General features: G+C 51.8%; 1 protein-coding gene across 1 annotated transcript; it reads right to left on the bottom strand.

The window, feature by feature from the left end:
* Positions 1-1,815: 1,815 nt before the first annotated feature.
* On the bottom strand, positions 1,816-3,872 carry INS (insulin). Its single transcript, XM_078856143.1, has 2 exons — positions 3,635-3,872; positions 1,816-2,003 (listed from the first exon to the last, which is right to left on the bottom strand). The coding sequence occupies exons 1-2, from the start codon at positions 3,870-3,872 to the stop codon at positions 1,816-1,818; spliced, it is 426 nt and encodes a 141-aa protein (XP_078712269.1).
* Positions 3,873-17,473: the final 13,601 nt, after the last annotated feature.

Genomic DNA, 17,473 nt, shown 5'->3' with positions numbered 1-17,473 from the left:
TCGCCACACTGTCACGCGAGGCGACGATCTCTCCTAGCTGCTGCCTACGAGTTGATTTCATCGCTCCATCTCCACGGTGGACGTACTCTCTGGCGTTTCATCCACCTTTTGGCCGCCACACAGTCGGCCCTCATCCGTCCATGCGCCATCTGATGAGACGTTTTGATCACGCGACTATTTGGTCCAACGTTCCAATGCAGGACCCTCTTGCAAAGAAGGAAATACATATTGGAACTCAGTGAGGTTTTCCATCAGCCGTGAGTGGAATCGTGAGTCTCCTGAATCCTGAGCCCTCTCTCTACCTTGAGCAACCGGATCGATGAGCGTGGTGAGGTGGGGTCCGCTAACCTCACGATCCCCTTTCATCGGATGGCCCTCGTGCAATAGTGGATTGCCATATTACAATTTGATTTACCAACGTAAGGGAGGAAGAGCTGCTCATGGATAAAGGCGGGCTGAACTCTCAAATGGGAGCTGCTTCCAACTGACACGTGTGACCGAGTTGAGCCTCCCAGAAACTCGGCATTTTTTACACTAACTCATGCAACCTGTAAGGCAGCCAGAGGTCGATTCATGATAAAGCGCAAACACTGTCACTTTCCTATGGCTGCTACCATAGTTTGCAGTTCCCGTGAACACTTTACTCAAATTATTCCTTCTCCCAGCTTGAGAACTCGATCTCACAGACTGACTGTTCAACCACCATACTGCAGATCACAAAAACATTCACACCCACTCACCCATCCACCCACCCATCCACCCACCCGCTCACCCGCTCACCCACCCGCTCACCCACCCGCTCACCCATCCACCCACCCGCTCACCCATCCACCCACCCGCTCACCCATCCACCCACCCGCTCACCCATCCACCCACCCGCTCACCCATCCACCCACCCGCTCACCCATCCACCCACCCGCTCACCCATCCACCCACCCGCTCACCCATCCACTAACCCAATCAGCCACTCACTTGCCCACTCAGCCACTCTCACACCCACCCGCTCACCCATCCACTCATCCACTCATCTGCCCACTCACTCACGCACTCAGCCACCCTCACATCCACCCGCTCACCCATCCAATAACCCAATCAGCCACTCACTTGCCCACTCATTCACGCACTCAGCCACCCTCACACCCACCCGGTTACCTCGCTTCTCTTTCTGCTTCTTCCCTCGCACTCCGGAATTCCCCGCCCCCACCAAGATCTCACAACCTTCCCCCCAATTTCAGAAACGTATACATTGTCATCTATTCCCAAACTTCAATTCGATTCGCGATTTGGGTCTTTAGAGCTGTACTCAGCAAACGTAAACAAACGCAAAGACAAATACCCTCCCGTATAGACTTAACAGACTGAAGGGGCAAGTGCTGTTAGCGAGCACCTATGAAGGCCGGAACGGTACACGAGGGGGTGGTTGGCCAGCACCACGCCCGACCGCCTTTGTCTCCCAGTGGTGATGTTTACACATCGCACCAGGTATTCATTTGAGGCTGAGTCGACCTAGGGGAGGCCCAGGACCGGTTCTGATAATCGTCACTGGGTGTTGGCCGTGAGCGGGAATCGAACCCGGGTCGCCGGGTTCATAGCGCTGTGCGCTAACTGCTACACCACCGCTCCCCACACATACACACACACGTGACAACAAGCCGAGCGAAATCAATTAACCATCTTCTTTTATTGGGTGATCACAGCTTTTGGGGTAGTAAGGAGGTTGGTGGGGGGGTGTTAGGTACTAAGAAGTTAGGGGGGGAGGTTAGGGGGGGGGAGGTTAGGGGTGTGGATTTGTGGCCGGGCGTTCGGCGTTCTCGGTCAGTTGCAGTAGTTCTCCATGTCGTAGATGGAGCACTTGCGGTGGCAGCACTGCTCCACGATGCCGCGTCGCGTTCTCGGGCTCTCTCCTCGGGCGCCCGGAGCAGCGACTCCTCCCCACAGCTCGCCCTCGCCCTCCGACACCACCCCCCCCTGCTGCTCGCCGGCGTCGGTCTCGGTCCGGATGACTGCGAGCGAACGAGGGGGTTGGGTGGGTGGGGTCAGCACGCATTACCTGATTATCCTGCTATCAAAATTACCAGAGGTGTGGACTCGAGTCATGTGACTTGGACTCGAGTCAGACTCGAGTCATGAATTTGATGACTTGCGACTCGACTTGGACTTGCATAACAATGACTTTGTCCCACCTATGAGATGTGGACTCGAGTCATGTGACTTGGACTCGAGTCAGACTCGAGTCATGAATTTGATGACTTGCGACTCGACTTGGACTTGCATAACAATGACTTTGTCCCACCTCTGAAAATTAGCAACATATGTAGTAGCTATATCTGCTACGGGCCCCGCACTTTCAAGGGCCCCGCGCTAAATGCTTTCAAGCTATCAATTCCGTGATTTTAATTTTATTTTTATTTTACTTTTATCAATTTTAATTTTTTACCTACGTGACTTTCCCGAAAAAAACCTAAGAATATGAATCCTTGCAATCACGAAAGCTTCAAATCTAGAACTATCAATTCCGGATAAGTGATTCTGCACTTGCTCTATTACTATAGTACTATACCGCCTTTAACTTTTACGGACAATTGGGTGTATTAAGGTTAGCGATTTGTCGTATTATCTGGCTGTATAGCAAATGAAAAAATACAACTACTTTACCATGCAAGTGAAAAATTAGTGTTTTAATATTTGTGTGTTTTATTTATTTAGGGGCTCTTTATAACATATGCTACAGGCCCCGCACTCGCTTAATTCGGCACTGGGTGCAAGGTAAAAAAAATAAAGGCAACACGTTGGTCGGTTTAACACGTGGTAAGGCTTTCGAGACCCAAGTATCATCCATAATAGAGGGTTTTTTTGTTGTTTAGGGGTGAGATCGCGTAAATGTATAAAAGTGTTGTTAAACCCGCCACCACCAAACACGGCCAATTTGTTAAGTTTTGTAACGTTAACAGAACGTGCCGAGAGAGCAAAGCCACAACAGCTGTTGCCTGATGAAGCACACACAGGTAGACACACACAGGTAGACACACACACAGGTACACAGACGCACAGGTAGACACACACAGGTAGACACACACACAGGTCGACACACACAGGTAGACACACACAGGTACACACACAGGTACACAGGTAGACACACACAGGTAGACACACACAGGTAGACACACACACACAGGTAGACACACACAGGTAGACACACACAGGTAGACACACACACACAGGTAGACACACACAGGTAGACACACACACAGGTAGACACACACAGGTAGACACACACAGGTAGACACACACACACAGGTAGGCACACACAGGTAGACACACACACAGGTAGACACACACAGGTAGACACACACACACACAGGTAGACACACACAGGTAGACACACACAGGTAGACACACACACACAGGTAGACACACACAGGTAGACACACACACAGGTAGACACACACAGGTAGACACACACACACAGGTAGACACACACAGGTAGACACACACAGGTAGACACACACACAGGTAGACACACACAGGTAGACACACACACACAGGTAGACACACACAGGTAGACACACACAGGTAGACACGCACACACACACAATCGGCGCAGAGGCACTCGGGGAGGGGGGGGGTCGCGCACCGTCAGGCAGCTCCCTGCGCGTCTTGCTGGGCGTGTAGAAGAAGCCGCGGTCGCCGCACACCACGTAGAGCGCCTCCACGAGGTGCGATCCGCACAGATGGGTACCGCCGGCGCCTGTCAGCGCCGACGCGTGGGCGGGCACCGGACTCATCAGCGAGAGCAGCAGCAGGAGCAGCGCGGGCAGCAGCAGCAGCAGAGAGAGCATGGCCGACGGCGCCCTCGGAGAACGTGGTGACATCGTGGGTGGTGGTTGGGGGTGGAGAGGCTGCAGAGGACAGGCGTGGGGGGATATTGCGGCGTTAGAGAGGTCGCCCATGTGGGTGGCTGGGAGCCGGTATCGCAGAGATACATTTGGCATTGTGTGGTAAAGAGCTTTATCGCTCTTCGGATTCCTCCAGTGTAGATACAGCTTCTGATTCCGAACGCGGGATTCAGCCGCCGCCCGTGACTTAAACCGGGGTTTGTCCGGCGCAAGATGATTCCTGAACGGGAAAACCCACAAGCGTTCGGTCATCACGAGCGCGCAGAGTGCAAGTGCGTCGATGGTTCCGAGTCCGATCGTCACCCAACGTCGATTCGGTTCTTCACGTCCTTTGGATCGCGGTATCGCCTCCTGTGCGAAAGAGCGGCGCACTTGGGAAGGGGATCTCGGAGGTAGCTCTGTGGTAGCTGTTTCTGCGGGCCGTTCCTTAACGCGAGACATTTACACTTTCGCCAAGAGCATCGTCGGAACAGATCCGTGCAGGGCAACATCGCAAACGAATAAATCGATAAAAGCATCACGACGTCGTTTGTCACGCTGTCGCGTTGAGCGGGTTTCCACCGAGGGATAAGATGCAGAGCCATTCGCACGTCAGCCTTTTCTTTTGACCATTCCCACTGCTGCATGAAGACCTCCCCCACGCCGAGTTGGTCGTGGGGGGCGGGAGGGGCGATGGTCAGTACGTGTTGGTGAAACAAATAAAAAGGTGGCCCAAGACCCCTTCAGACATCAGCCACATATGTAGCTGCTACATGTGTAGTAGCTGCATGTGTAGTAGCTGCATGTGTAGTAGCTGCATGTGTAGTAGCTGCATGTGTAGTAGCTGCATGTGTAGTAGCTACATGTGTAGTAGCTACATGTGTAGAAGCTACATGTGTAGTAGCTGCATGTGTAGTAGCTGCATGTGTAGTAGCTGCATGTGTAGTAGCTGCATGTGTAGTAGCTGCATGTGTAGTAGCTACATGTGTAGTAGCTGCATGTGTAGTAGCTACATGTGTAGAAGCTACATGTGTAGTAGCTGCATGTGCAGTAGCTGCATGTGTAGTAGCTGCATGTGTAGTAGCTGCATGTGTAGTAGCTGCATGTGTAGTAGCTGCATGTGTAGTAGCTACATGTGTAGTAGCTACATGTGTAGAAGCTACGGGCCCCGCGCTAAATGCTTTCAAGCTATCATATTCCGGTTCAGTGATTCTGCACTTGCTCTATTACTATAGTACTATACCGCCTTCAACTTGTATGAACGACTGGGTATTTAAGGTGAGCGATTTGTCGTATTATCTGGCTCTATTGCAAATGAAAAAATACAATTACTTTACTATGCAAGTTAAAAATCTGTGTTTTAGTATTTGTGTTTTTTTTTATTTTTTTAGCGCCCCTTTATAACATATGCTACAGGCCGTAATAAGAATTGTATATGACGTCACAATTGCAGGTCTTTTCGCACCGGCACCACGTTTCCCCAAGGGAGGGTTTGACGAACGCGGCGGGCACGACGAGCCCGGAGAACGTTTGACGCGGTCGGAAAACACCGACGCGCAGTGCGGCGAGTGGCGTCTCCGAACCGGTCCTGGGCTCTCCACTTGGCTGCCCCGCCAAGCGGGGGGAAGGGGGGAGAAGGGCCCTCATCTAGCAGTGGATTGAAGAAACAGATCGCGGCAACTCGACGGAGATTGGAGCCAGGATCGCCATGGGGGAAGTAATAGCGGCATTTCGGAAGGATGCTGCTGACAAAGACGAATGAAACTATACACTTTTTTATTTTACCAGGTAAGACCCACTGAGCTTCATAGCTCTTTTTTTTCAGAAGCGACCTGACCACATATGATAGCTCAGCGAAGTGGATTGTCGCGTGGAAATTTATTGCAGTCGCATTAATATGGAGGGATTAGCCGGAAGACCCATAGAAAAATCCATGTGGCCACGGGGAGAACGTGCAAACTCCAAATATACAGCAGGCTCGGGATCCAACCCACGACCTCCTGTATACTAGGCGAGGTAGTTAACATCTCATACAGACCTATAAATCCAGAGAGACCTATGGACCTACAGAGACCCAAACACCCATACACCTATACAGCAGGCATAGTCAGGGTCGGCATCGAACCCACGACCTCCTGTACACCAGGCGAGGTAGTTAACATCTCCTCGACACCGTGATGCCCCTCGCTACCGCGGCAGAGAGTTTCAACAGATGGTTTAAGAAGAGCCGAGTGTAAAGTGCAGAAGGTTGCACTCCCGGAATGGGAGACAAGACCTGTGTCAGAGTTATGGATTGTGGCGTCCGATGGAGACATGAAGTTGGAGAAAACGAGTAATGAGAGAGTTCTAGAGCAGACGAGGAGGAGATAAACCCCCACTTACGAACAATACAAGAAAGTGAAAACGATACGGATTCGGCAAATGCTGCTCGGTGACTTGAAGAACGTTGCGACGAGAGCGAAACGAAGAAGAGAGCTCAAGATCGGAGAGGATTTGAGGGCGTTCGAGACAAAGACACTGCCATGGGGCACACGACCCAGGTGAGGCTTGCACCAGAGCGAGTGTGGCCGAGCGACCACGCGGTGGGGCTACCTGTCACCTTACCTGCGTAGAGACGGAGAGGCCGGTGGGTGCTGACGGAAGCTGTTGGGAGGTGAAACTTCTGTCCTGGTCGACTGACAAAGTTGTGCGGCTGATGGAGATCTTCGCACCTGCTTATATACCCCGTTCGGAGCGTCCACCCAACTTTTTTTTTTCGCTCAAAAAAATGTTTTTTTGCAGTCGTTGTCAGAATTACGATCACGGATCAGCCGTTAGCCGCACGCGCTCGCCGCGTGCCACGGAACATTCTCAACTCGAAGCCAAACGCGAGTGGTGTCCACTGCTTTTAGCCTAATTGCTTGATTGCCATTAGCAAGCGCTTGGCAAATGGAAGTTGGTAGAGCGTTAAAGTGTTGTCTATGCCATGAGCAGGGATGGACAGGTGTGGGTGCAGTGCATGCGCGTGTGTGCCGTGCGTGCACATCAGCCGCGGTGGGAGACGGAGGAGTCCCGGGATGGTGTTGTTAGTGTTCACATCACCTCCTCGCGTACCACACCGGCCTTAATAGGCCCTCGCTAACAACACTTTGACCAACATCGTCTGTATGGCCTCGCACGCGGGGTGCGTTTGTGTGTTTGTTTGTGTGTGCTTGTTAGTGGGCGAGCGGTTAGCGATCCCAGCGGCCCAGGTACACCTGGTCACGCGCAAGAAAATGAACTTGTTTTGAACCTCAGGTGCCGGTCAGGTGACCATCGTCACCGATGATGACAATTGGCTCCATGTGCCATGTGCGTGCCCCTTATACCTGAAGTTAATGGCGGAGCATGGTTGGTATGGGCCCTGGGGCAAGGATTGAAATTGGGCCCCGTGTCAAGATTCCATCCGTCACCTGTCCCCCTCCTTCATAGACCGATGTCCTAGCCCCATTCGGCCTGCCTGTGGGTCCCGGTGCAGTTGAACCGCCTGCACACTCCACAGCTCGCCAGCATCAATGGCTCAATCGGTGTATTGAAGACGCTGATGCTCTACGCGCTCTTTGGAGGTCGACTTGCACGCAAGATAAAATACCTGGTGTGTTATTGGTCAATCCTCACGTCTTCGGCCGATACATTTTCCAGGAAAGCTTCGCTGAGTCTCAACCCTCTTTGTCAGGAGGGGTCCTGCTTATATCGGGATGCTGGGCCGAATGTATCAATGAGTGTTTGGCTTCGTGTGATTAGAAAAAACGAAGAACCCGGCGGAGAATAAAAACAATGCACGTGGCGCTACACGAGGGAGCGGCGCTTCGTGAGTTCAGCTCGCGTGCAGCGGTGAGATGATCGCTGGAACGCGAGTGATGTCGACTGCTTGCTGATGCCTCCATTCAGCAGTGGATAGAAAATAGCTGCTGCTGCTGCTGCTGATGATGATGACACTCATCACTACCATACTCCTGTCCACACTTTGCCTAGGCGGCACACCTACAACACCCGTCAAGCTCGAGTGGACACCCATCTAAGCGCTGAGCAGGCTGCCAATAAAAATACCCTGCTAAGCTTACGAGGTTAGACGAGATCTGGCACACTCACAGTGGACGAGTCACCGCGAGAGTGCGAGCACTTTCATTGGCATCTCTGTGTGTGCACGTATTGGGTTGACGTGGCGTGGCCATGTCTCGGTTGACTTCCATTGGGCCCCATGTATCGTGACCCGATGGTCAGCACTACTGGATTTGCCATCCGCAGCTCGCCCGTCCGTTAGACCTCCAGGCGCGGCAGTTTGGAATAATGGGGCAAGTTTCCTACATTGTCCTTGCCTCTCTGTCCACCCAGCGATTTAAACTGGGTACTTCACGGTTTTCAATCCACCACCTCCCCATTGCATTACGCATCAGCGATGATTAAACAAAATCATCTTCGGTTGAGCATCGTCGGCCATGGTCTATCCACTGCTGGCTGAAGTCCTCCCTAAGCCGTAGCAATTTCTCACGGTCTTTGCGGATTGACAATCCATCTCGCTCCTGCACCGTGGAGACGGTGCGATTAAATAATCCGTTGCTGTACCTCCGCATAGAAAATAAATTCGAGTTTAGCCTATGCATTTATTGGACGTGTGTTAAACCAGCATCGTCAGCTTCATAAAAACGCAAACTCTGGACCGGTTTTCGCTTTCCTTTGTCGGGGGCTCATCGGCATATGTCGTCAATGCTGAAATTCCGTCTGTGCACGCGCGCGCGTGAGCAGCTGGCACTAAGAGCACGCGCCAGCCACGTGGCGTCGACATTTGCCCGTTAATTGCAGCGTGGTGATCGTGGGGTTTATTAATTAATTAATTCTTTAAAAGCATTTCCGCTCCAGAAAATTGTCAGGTCCGACTGACAGAGCGTGCTGCTGCTGCTGCTGCTCTTGCCCGCGAGATGCGTCGCCTTTGATGCAATCGGCCGTGATTTATTTTCCTCAGTTTCAGCCGAAATTCGTGGCCGTTACTCACAGACTGCCAGCTACAGGAGGTCACTTGAGGGAATTCACAAAAAAAACTAAACGCAGGCACACAGCAAGATCTGCTGATGCAGTACAAGTACGCTCTATACCTTAGTCTGTAAACGTGTGTGCGAGTACAAGGTTCTGAATTCACAATTGATCCATGTGAGCGTCTCAATAATTGTCCGATGTTTCTGTTGCGTTCTTTGCTGTTGCGTCCCCCCAATAACAACTCTCTTCGCTTGGGCAGATGTGTCGCTTTGTTCTCGTATTTATCTGAAGTCCAACGCTGCAGTCTTCATCAGACCTTCTCGCATTGTCCTGTAGTTTATTTTCATGAGCTTAATATATCTGGACCCCCCCCCCCCCCTTGCAAAAAATAAGTTCCATCTCAAAAGATTACAGTATCCAGGTGAATGTATATCCGTAATTTTAAACATATTTACGTAATCAGAAAATCTGAGCTGGTTAACACTACCACCGTCTGTATTCATGCCTCTGTTTCTCCAATCCAGTTTCGAGAATCTATCTTTAAGAGTAAATCTCTAAATCGGCTCAGCCTCCCGTAAGTCACGTGACTCACACGTGGCCACCCCCCACTGTGAGTCCCTCCCCTCTCCCCGCCCACTGCGAAAACGGAAGCTGCTCCGCGCAGCTCATTTCTGCTCGCTCCTTCCTTCTCTCTCAACCTCGCTCTTTCCTCCCCCTCCCCCACCCCCTCTCAGCATCACCTCTCATTCCCCAGCATCTTGGCCCGGTTATTCCTTCCCCCCCTCCTCCCCTTCCTGCCCGGCGCTCCTCCTCGTTTCTGCTGCTCATCTTGAGCCGTGCCCTCTTTGTCTGGGGCTCCACGGTGGCGAGATGTTAACTACCTCGCCTGGTATACAGGTTGTTGTGGGTTCCATCCTCACCCTGACGCCTGCTGTATACTTGGAGTTTGCATGTTCTCCCCGTGGTCACGTGGATTGTTTCTTCTGGTCCTCCGACGTTTACCTCCACATTTAGAATCATGCGTTTAGAGTGTTTGGCGACTAAACATTTCCACACGATGAGCCTCTTAATTTTAGCTTTTAGTTGTGAGCAGGTCGCTTTTGCGAAAGAGCTATGTAGCTCAGTGGGCCTTGCTTGGTAAAAAGAGTAAATCATTACAATGAATGAGTGCTTTAGGGATTTCCGTCCCGGAATAATTTCCCCTTTCCTGTCCCCTCGTCCTGGCTGTGCACGTATCTTCTCTCTTCTCGATCATCTTTTTCTTTCCATACATTAATATCATTCGCTCGACTCCACGTTCTCGTGATTCGCCATGTGTAAGATATGTTACGTAGTATAAAGTTGCCACGAGTGACTTTGTTCAGAGTATGTATCTCCTTGTTTGACTCCTCCTTACGCTTGGTATGTTGCCACTGTCTCCATGAAATCTCAGCTGTGAAATGTTGCCATTTTATATAGATGTGTGTGTGTGTGTACCCACTGGGATGGTGCAAGGTGGACCCGGGCCTGGTTTAGATATCACCTGGCACCGATGATAGCCGTGGCCGGGAATCGAACTTAACGTTAATAGCGCAGTGCACTAACCACGATACCACCGCTTCCGTCGTTACAGATAAAGCCTCCCCCGTGTGCACGGCATTTTTTATTCTTTTCCACCGTCAAACCGATCGGGAGTGTCTTGACGAGTCGCCCACAAGAGGGCACTGGGAGCTCAGTGAACTCAAACTCGCGCGCGGCATTTGGAGTATCGTGGTAGTCAACGTTTCTCAACCACATTGTGTGTATATATGTATGTTGAACTTCTTTCGCACCGTACGTATCCAACCGTGCTAATCGGAGATGCGTTTTCCTGATTAGCACAAGGCTCGATTAAGATAACGAAGGTGAGCTCTTCCCACACTCTTTCTGTTGGCATTGAGCCTTGACCTGACAATCCACTTGTTGGTAGCGCCTGAGGTGGAGTAACTTTACCGGTTCCAATGTCTTTACGTGGCCAACGCCAGTGGCCTTTTAGTGACAATCACTTGAACATGAGCGTGGTTATCGAGTAATTGACCCTGATTGGCCGTGGATATAAATCGGTTCCTGATCAAGTTTTGTTTTTTCCATCTTTGGTAGGGCACTGATTCCTGCCCTGCTCTGGCCCATGGATGATTGTTATTAGACGCGATAGCGTCCAAGCGTTGTGCTCGATCTAGTGGTAGATCAAAGGTGATGCAGGACATTTAATGTCATATGTATACAGCATAACGTATAGGTGTATACTCTTTGGTTCTTTCGGTAAAGTCACGTAGGTATAAAATAAAATAAATCACGACGTTTCGGGCGCAACACAAGCGTCCGTCATCATGCTTCCCACCTGATGACGGATGCTTGTGTTGCGACCGAAAGAACCAAAGAGTATGGATTCCTGCAGTCACGAAAGCTTCAAATCAAGATTGAACGTATAGGTGCCCTATTAAAAAAAAAGCAAGCTGGCCAAACGGCAATCGGTTAACCGGTCACCGTTCGTATTAGTTACATCGGTGTGCCGTTGCCAGAAAGTTAGGACCCGCAAAAGCAAAAAGTTTCCTGCGGAATGCTGGAAATGAATGAATGAGCGCGCCGATCGAGCCCACCGGGTGGTGCCGTCCATATTTCGCAGTTGAGGTGCAAATGTATTTATTGTACGGCTCATACGAGTGAACGTATTGATTAGCCCGCTCATTGCAAATGGCTATCACGTAATTCGCCGTTATTGGCCTCACGCAGAGCGAGTGGGGGAACGATACCGCTACCCTCCCCCCCACGCTCGCCTGGTGCCGACAAAGTGAAATGTCCGGCGCGGGGCTCACGAACCACCACCTGTGAAGGCGTCCTCAGCAGTACGGCTCGGGGCCGCTTTCCACAGCCGTGTGGAGCGATCCGTGCAGTGCCGGATGATCCTCGTAGCAAAAGTAGCTACACGTGCTACGGGCCCCGCACTCTCAAGGGCCCCGCGCTAAATGCGTGTAAGCTATCAATTCAGGTTCAGTGATTCTGCACTTGCTCTATTACTATAGTACTATACTGCCTTCAACGTTTATGAACGACTGGGTGTTTAAGGTTAGCGATTTGTCGTAATATCTGGCTGTGTAGCAAATGAAAAGAAATACAATTATTTCACTATGCAAGTGAAAATTTTGTGCTTTAATATTTACGTGTTTTTTTTATTTAGGGCCCCTTTATACCATATTGTACAGGCCCCGCACGCGCTTAATCCGGCCACTGGGTCCGTGCCGCCTCCTCCTGAGCAAAATCACTCCGAGCTGAGCTCCACCCAATTAGCGTGGCGCAGTGGAAACCGTGCGGCCTTTCAGCAAGAGGGGCCATCGGTTCAATGTCATGGGCGGAATTTAGGGGAGGGGGGCACGAGGGAGGGGAAGCAACGCTCCTCCAAACTGGACGCCTGTATTAATTTATTTTCAGGAGTCTACAATTAAGGAAAAAAAAATATGAAATTATATGCACCCGTGATTCTTAATGTGAGGGACAAAGCGAACGCCTGCCCATCCAAATATTGAAGTCAAACTCTGCCAATGGTTCAATTCCTGACTCGGACGCCTATCTGGGTGGAGTTGATATGTTCTCTCCCTGTTCTACAGAGTGTGAGAGTGTGAGTGAGTGGAGTTTGAATGTTCTCTCCCTGTTCTACAGAGTGTGAGTGAGTGGAGTTTGTATGTTCTCTCCCTGTTCTACAGAGTGTGAGAGTGAGTGGAGTTTGAATGTTCTCTCCCTGTTCTACAGAGTGTGAGAGTGGAGTTTGCATGTTCTCTCCCTGTTCTACAGAGTGTGAGTGAGTGGAGTTTGTATGTTCTCTCCCTGTTCTACAGTGTGAGTGAGTGGAGTTTGCATGTTCTCTCCCTGTTCTACAGAGTGTGAGTGAGTGGAGTTTGTATGTTCTCTCCCTGTTCTACAGAGTGTGAGAGTGAGTGGAGTTTGAATGTTCTCTCCCTGTTCTACAGAGTGTGAGAGTGGAGTTTGCATGTTCTCTCCCTGTTCTACAGAGTGTGAGTGAGTGGAGTTTGTATGTTCTCTCCCTGTTCTACAGTGTGAGTGAGTGGAGTTTGCATGTTCTCTCCCTGTTCTACAGAGTGTGAGAGTGGAGTTTGCATGTTCTCTCCCTGTTCTACAGAGTGTGAGAGTGAGTGGAGTTTGTATGTTCTCTCCCTGTTCTACAGAGTGTGAGAGTGAGTGGAGTTTGAATGTTCTCTCCCTGTTCTACAGAGTGTGAGTGAGTGGAGTTTGTATGTTCTCTCCCTGTTCTACAGAGTGTGAGTGAGTGGAGTTTGTATGTTCTCTCCCTGTTCTACAGAGTGTGAGAGTGAGTGGAGTTTGAATGTTCTCTCCCTGTTCTACAGAGTGTGAGAGTGGAGTTTGCATGTTCTCTCCCTGTTCTACAGAGTGTGAGTGAGTGGAGTTTGTATGTTCTCTCCCTGTTCTACAGAGTGTGAGTGAGTGGAGTTTGTATGTTCTCTCCCTGTTCTACAGTGTGAGTGAGTGGAGTTTGAATGTTCTCTCCCTGTTCTACAGAGTGTGAGAGTGGAGTTTGCATGTTCTCTCCCTGTGTTCTACAGTGTGAGTGAGTGGAGTTTGAATGTTCTCTCCCTGTTCTACAGAGTGTGAGAGTGGAGTTTGCATGTTCTCTCCCTGTGTTCTACAGAGTGTGAGTGAGTGGAGTTTGAATGTTCTCTCCCTGTTCTACAGTGTGAGTGAGTGGAGTTTGCATGTTCTCTCCCTGTTCTACAGTGTGAGTGAGTGGAGTTTGTATGTTCTCTCCCTGTTCTACAGTGTGAGTGAGTGGAGTTTGCATGTTCTCTCCCTGTTCTACAGTGTGAGTGAGTGGAGTTTGCATGTTCTCTCCCTGTTCTACAGTGTGAGTGAGTGGAGTTTGAATGTTCTCTCCCTGTTCTACAGTGTGAGTGAGTGGAGTTTGAATGTTTTCTCCCTGTTCTACAGTGTGAGTGAGTGGAGTTTGAATGTTCTCTCCCTGTTCTACAGTGTGAGTGAGTGGAGTTTGAATGTTCTCTCCCTGTGTTCTACAGAGTGTGAGTGAGTGGAGTTTGAATGTTCTCTCCCTGTTCTACAGAGTGTGAGTGAGTGGAGTTTGAATGTTCTCTCCCTGTTCTACAGAGTGTGAGTGAGTGGAGTTTGAATGTTCTCTCCCTGTGTTCTACAGTGTGAGTGAGTGGAGTTTGTATGTTCTCTCCCTGTGTTCTACAGAGTGTGAGTGAGTAGAGTTTGCATGTTCTCTCCCTGTTCTACAGAGTGTGAGTGAGTAGAGTTTGTATGTTCTCTCCCTGTCCTCCATAGTGTGAGAGTGAGTGGAGTTTGCATGTTCTCTCCCTGTTCTACAGAGTGTGAGTGGAGTTTGTATGATCTCTCCCTGTTCTACAGAGTGGGACTGAGAGTGAGTGGAGTTTGCATGCTCTACATGGATTTCCTCCAGATTCTCCGGTGATTGGCAGTCAGTGCACCGCAACACCGGCGAGACAAAGGCCTCCACAGCGCACCTCGTGTGGCAATCTTGACCCCAACATACATCCTGCAGAAAGTTGCCCAACAGCCTATAAATCTGTTATGTGTTTGCATTTGGGAAAAATGTGTGGGCTGGTTGTTTTTCAACCCCTGCGGTGGAGCGGTGGCGCAGTGGTTTGCGCGCTAACGTGCGAACCCCGGACCCTCTCTGAGCTCAAGTCCCGACCGTCGCTAATGTCAGTGGCGAGTGACATCAGAAGAAGTCCTTTTAGTTTAATATTGCAAGCATGTTGAACTTCTTTCGCACCGTACGTAGCCAACCGTGCTAATCGGAGGTGCGGTATGCACAGTGTATACTTTTAACCAATTAAATATGAATGCGTAATATTTTTTTACGGTTATTACTTTTAATAGCGTTAAAGAAAGTTGAAGCTTTAATTCACACAGACGATTCATGCAATGAAATGTATCAAATTGTATTGTCAATCCACTGCGAGATGAAGTCTTGAACACACCGTGTTGGTCCTGGAGGTTGCTGGACCATACTTCACCACGCTGGCATGGGCCACCTCGACCAGCACCCCGTAAGCTCCGACGCAGTTGCACCGCCTGCGCACTCGAAAGCTACGCCACTGAGTGTGATGGGACGTGCGTTGTACCGGACATCTTTGAAACAAAGAAATTAGCTTCATAGCCCATCGGATTTCTTCAGGACAATAAAGATTCCGATTCTGAAATAATAAAGATGTTGTACATCGCTGCCTGGCTGGGGAAGATAACCGTGGCTCAGCCACGGTTGGCATGGGCCACGCAGTTGCACCGCCTGCGCACTCAAATATCGACACCCGCTGCCTGAAGTTTATTTACAACCGCAGAACCCTTGACCCTGCAGGTAATTCCTCTCCGCACCCCCCACCCACCACGAGTCTCTACTACCCCCTCGACCGCGCGTCCCCACCTCTCAAAAGGCCGCGTCTGCCGTCGCTGCTGGGAGTCAAACCCGTGCGCTTGCAGCGAGGAAGAATAGTCCCGGACAGCGTCTACCTCGCGACTTTGCTACCAAATAGCCCGGACGCGACTTCCACCGTCAAGAGAGAAGCACGCGGGCACGCGCGCGCAAGCGACCACGACGACTAAGACGACGACGATGATGATGATGCTACAGACCAGCGCGCCAAGCGCGCACGACAACTCTCGCGGGACGGCGATGTCGCCTGGGGGGGCTGCACCCGGCACGCGCCCCCATCCGTGGGAGGCCCCCCAAACCAGCCCGCAAGTCCCTCGCTGCACCGCCGCTACTCGCCGTCGACCTCCGCCCGCGACCCGAGAAGACACCGGCGCCGCAGAAGATGATGATGATGGTGACGATGATCGTGGCGACGGTGGCGGCGATGGCGACGATGACGACGGTTGTGGCCTTTTGCGAAGCTGCGAGAGGCGCCTTGCGTTTCGTCAAAAAGTGGGGACCCAACGTCGCGGTGCGGGGGCCCGGCTACTGCTCCCGGCGCGAGAGCGACCAGGGAAGGGGACCTCGGCTGGAGCCACGGGCGGCATCAGCAGCAGCAGCAGCAGGAGACCCGGCACGGCGCGCCGCAACGCGCGAGAACGCAACCGCGTGGCGCTGGTGAACAGAGGCTTCGCCGCGCTGCGAGACCGCGTCCCCGCGGCCCTGGGCCCCAGTTGGACCCCGCAGCAAGACCCCTGCCCCGGGGGGCCGCTCTCGCCGGGGTCGTCGGGCGAAGGCGCCGGGTCATCGGGGCCGACTCGGCTCAGCAAGGTGGAGACACTCCGAGCCGCCGCCGAATACATCCGCGCTCTCCAGCGTCTGCTGATGCTCTCCGAGTCGCCCCGTTATTTTCCAGAGGTCACCGCCAGCCCCGTCAACATCAGCACCACCACCGCCGCCGCCGCCTCCTCCTCCCCATCCACCATCACCTCCTCCACGACGGGCTGCGCTGGTAGTAGAGCAGCCGAGCCCTGCCATCTGGCCAGCTGGTTTGGCTTGGACGCGAAGTGCCATCCGTTGTTCGACACGCACGAGCAGCCGCACGAAGCCTCTCCAGCTTGGACGGGCCACGAGTTCTGGACGGGAGCGGGCCACGCGGAGAGCGGGGGAGGCTCCTTTCTTCAAACCTCCCAGGAGCCGGGTCTGGGCTGGGCCCCCGCAGAGCCCCGTTCCGTCGGGCACGGGGCAGTTCCTGCGCCCCCCCTCGCCATGGACACTTGGGGAAGCCAGCGCACGTTCGGACTTTCAATATCGTCGGCGTCGTCTTCCTACTCGTACTGAGGGCACGGGTTCCGTGGCGCGAGGTTCCTCCGTTGTCTCTGACCTTGCGCTTCCGTGCGTAACGAGGCGCCAAGGCGTCGGATCTCTACCGCCGGTCACCGTCCTCTTGCTGCGAGGGATGATGACGAACCACCCCCCCCCCACACCCCACTCCCCTCGGGGTCACCGCCATCGATCGCCTTCTCGCGATGCAGTAACTCATCTGGCCGCCGTACATCGCTACAACTGCACGGAGGGCGTTCCATCGGGGCGGTGTTTCTCCTCCATTGACTGCCACTCCGTCGTTAGTCTCGACCACGGGTCCCCCATCCCTGCCAGCGACGCGTGCTGCCCAAGCCTCACTTTCTTCACTTGGCAGTCGCTACGACGCACCTGACTTGCGTGTGTTCTCAGTCATCAGTTATCGTAAAATGCAGTTTTAAATTGAATTACATCTCCTCCAGTTATCTAGGCTGCACGACGTGCGTGGCTTTGCATTGATAAATGCATCCGATGATGATGATGATGATTACGCAATGGTTTAGCACGCAGCACGAAAGGCACATCGTGTTCGATTCGTGTTGCATTGATGAACTGGTCCCCGTCAGTAGAATGTGGAATTTCCACCACTGCCTTAGGAATATTAACAGAAACACGCCGTTTTAACTGCCTAATGTTCATGTGAATTTGTGAATAATGACTTTATTTTACGAAATATGTCCTCTCTGAAAGGAGTTATCATCGTTGCTGTTGGTATCCGTCAAAGATCAAATGTGTTGTCACGGGTAACTGTGGAATGCAATACACTTTGAACTCATCAGCGAGCCAAATGGCCACATTTCTA

The sequence above is a fragment of the Lampetra fluviatilis genome, chromosome 5 (assembly GCF_964198595.1).
Source record: "Lampetra fluviatilis chromosome 5, kcLamFluv1.1, whole genome shotgun sequence".
NCBI classification, from domain to species: Eukaryota; Metazoa; Chordata; class Hyperoartia; order Petromyzontiformes; family Petromyzontidae; genus Lampetra; species Lampetra fluviatilis.
The sequence above is the reverse complement of the archived record's forward strand: the minus strand, read 5'-3'. Positions and strand labels throughout refer to the sequence as shown.

What these genes read in the sequence shown, in the direction of transcription:
- INS (XM_078856143.1), bottom strand. Translation starts at nt 3,872, where the DNA reads ATGTCACCACGTTCTCCGAGGGCGCCGTCGGCCATGCTCTCTCTGCTG. An exon ending in GCGCAGGGAGCTGCCTGACG is followed by an intron (nt 2,004 to 3,634) that starts GTGCGCGACCCC and finishes GTTCGCTCGCAG; the next exon opens with TCATCCGGACCGAGACCGAC.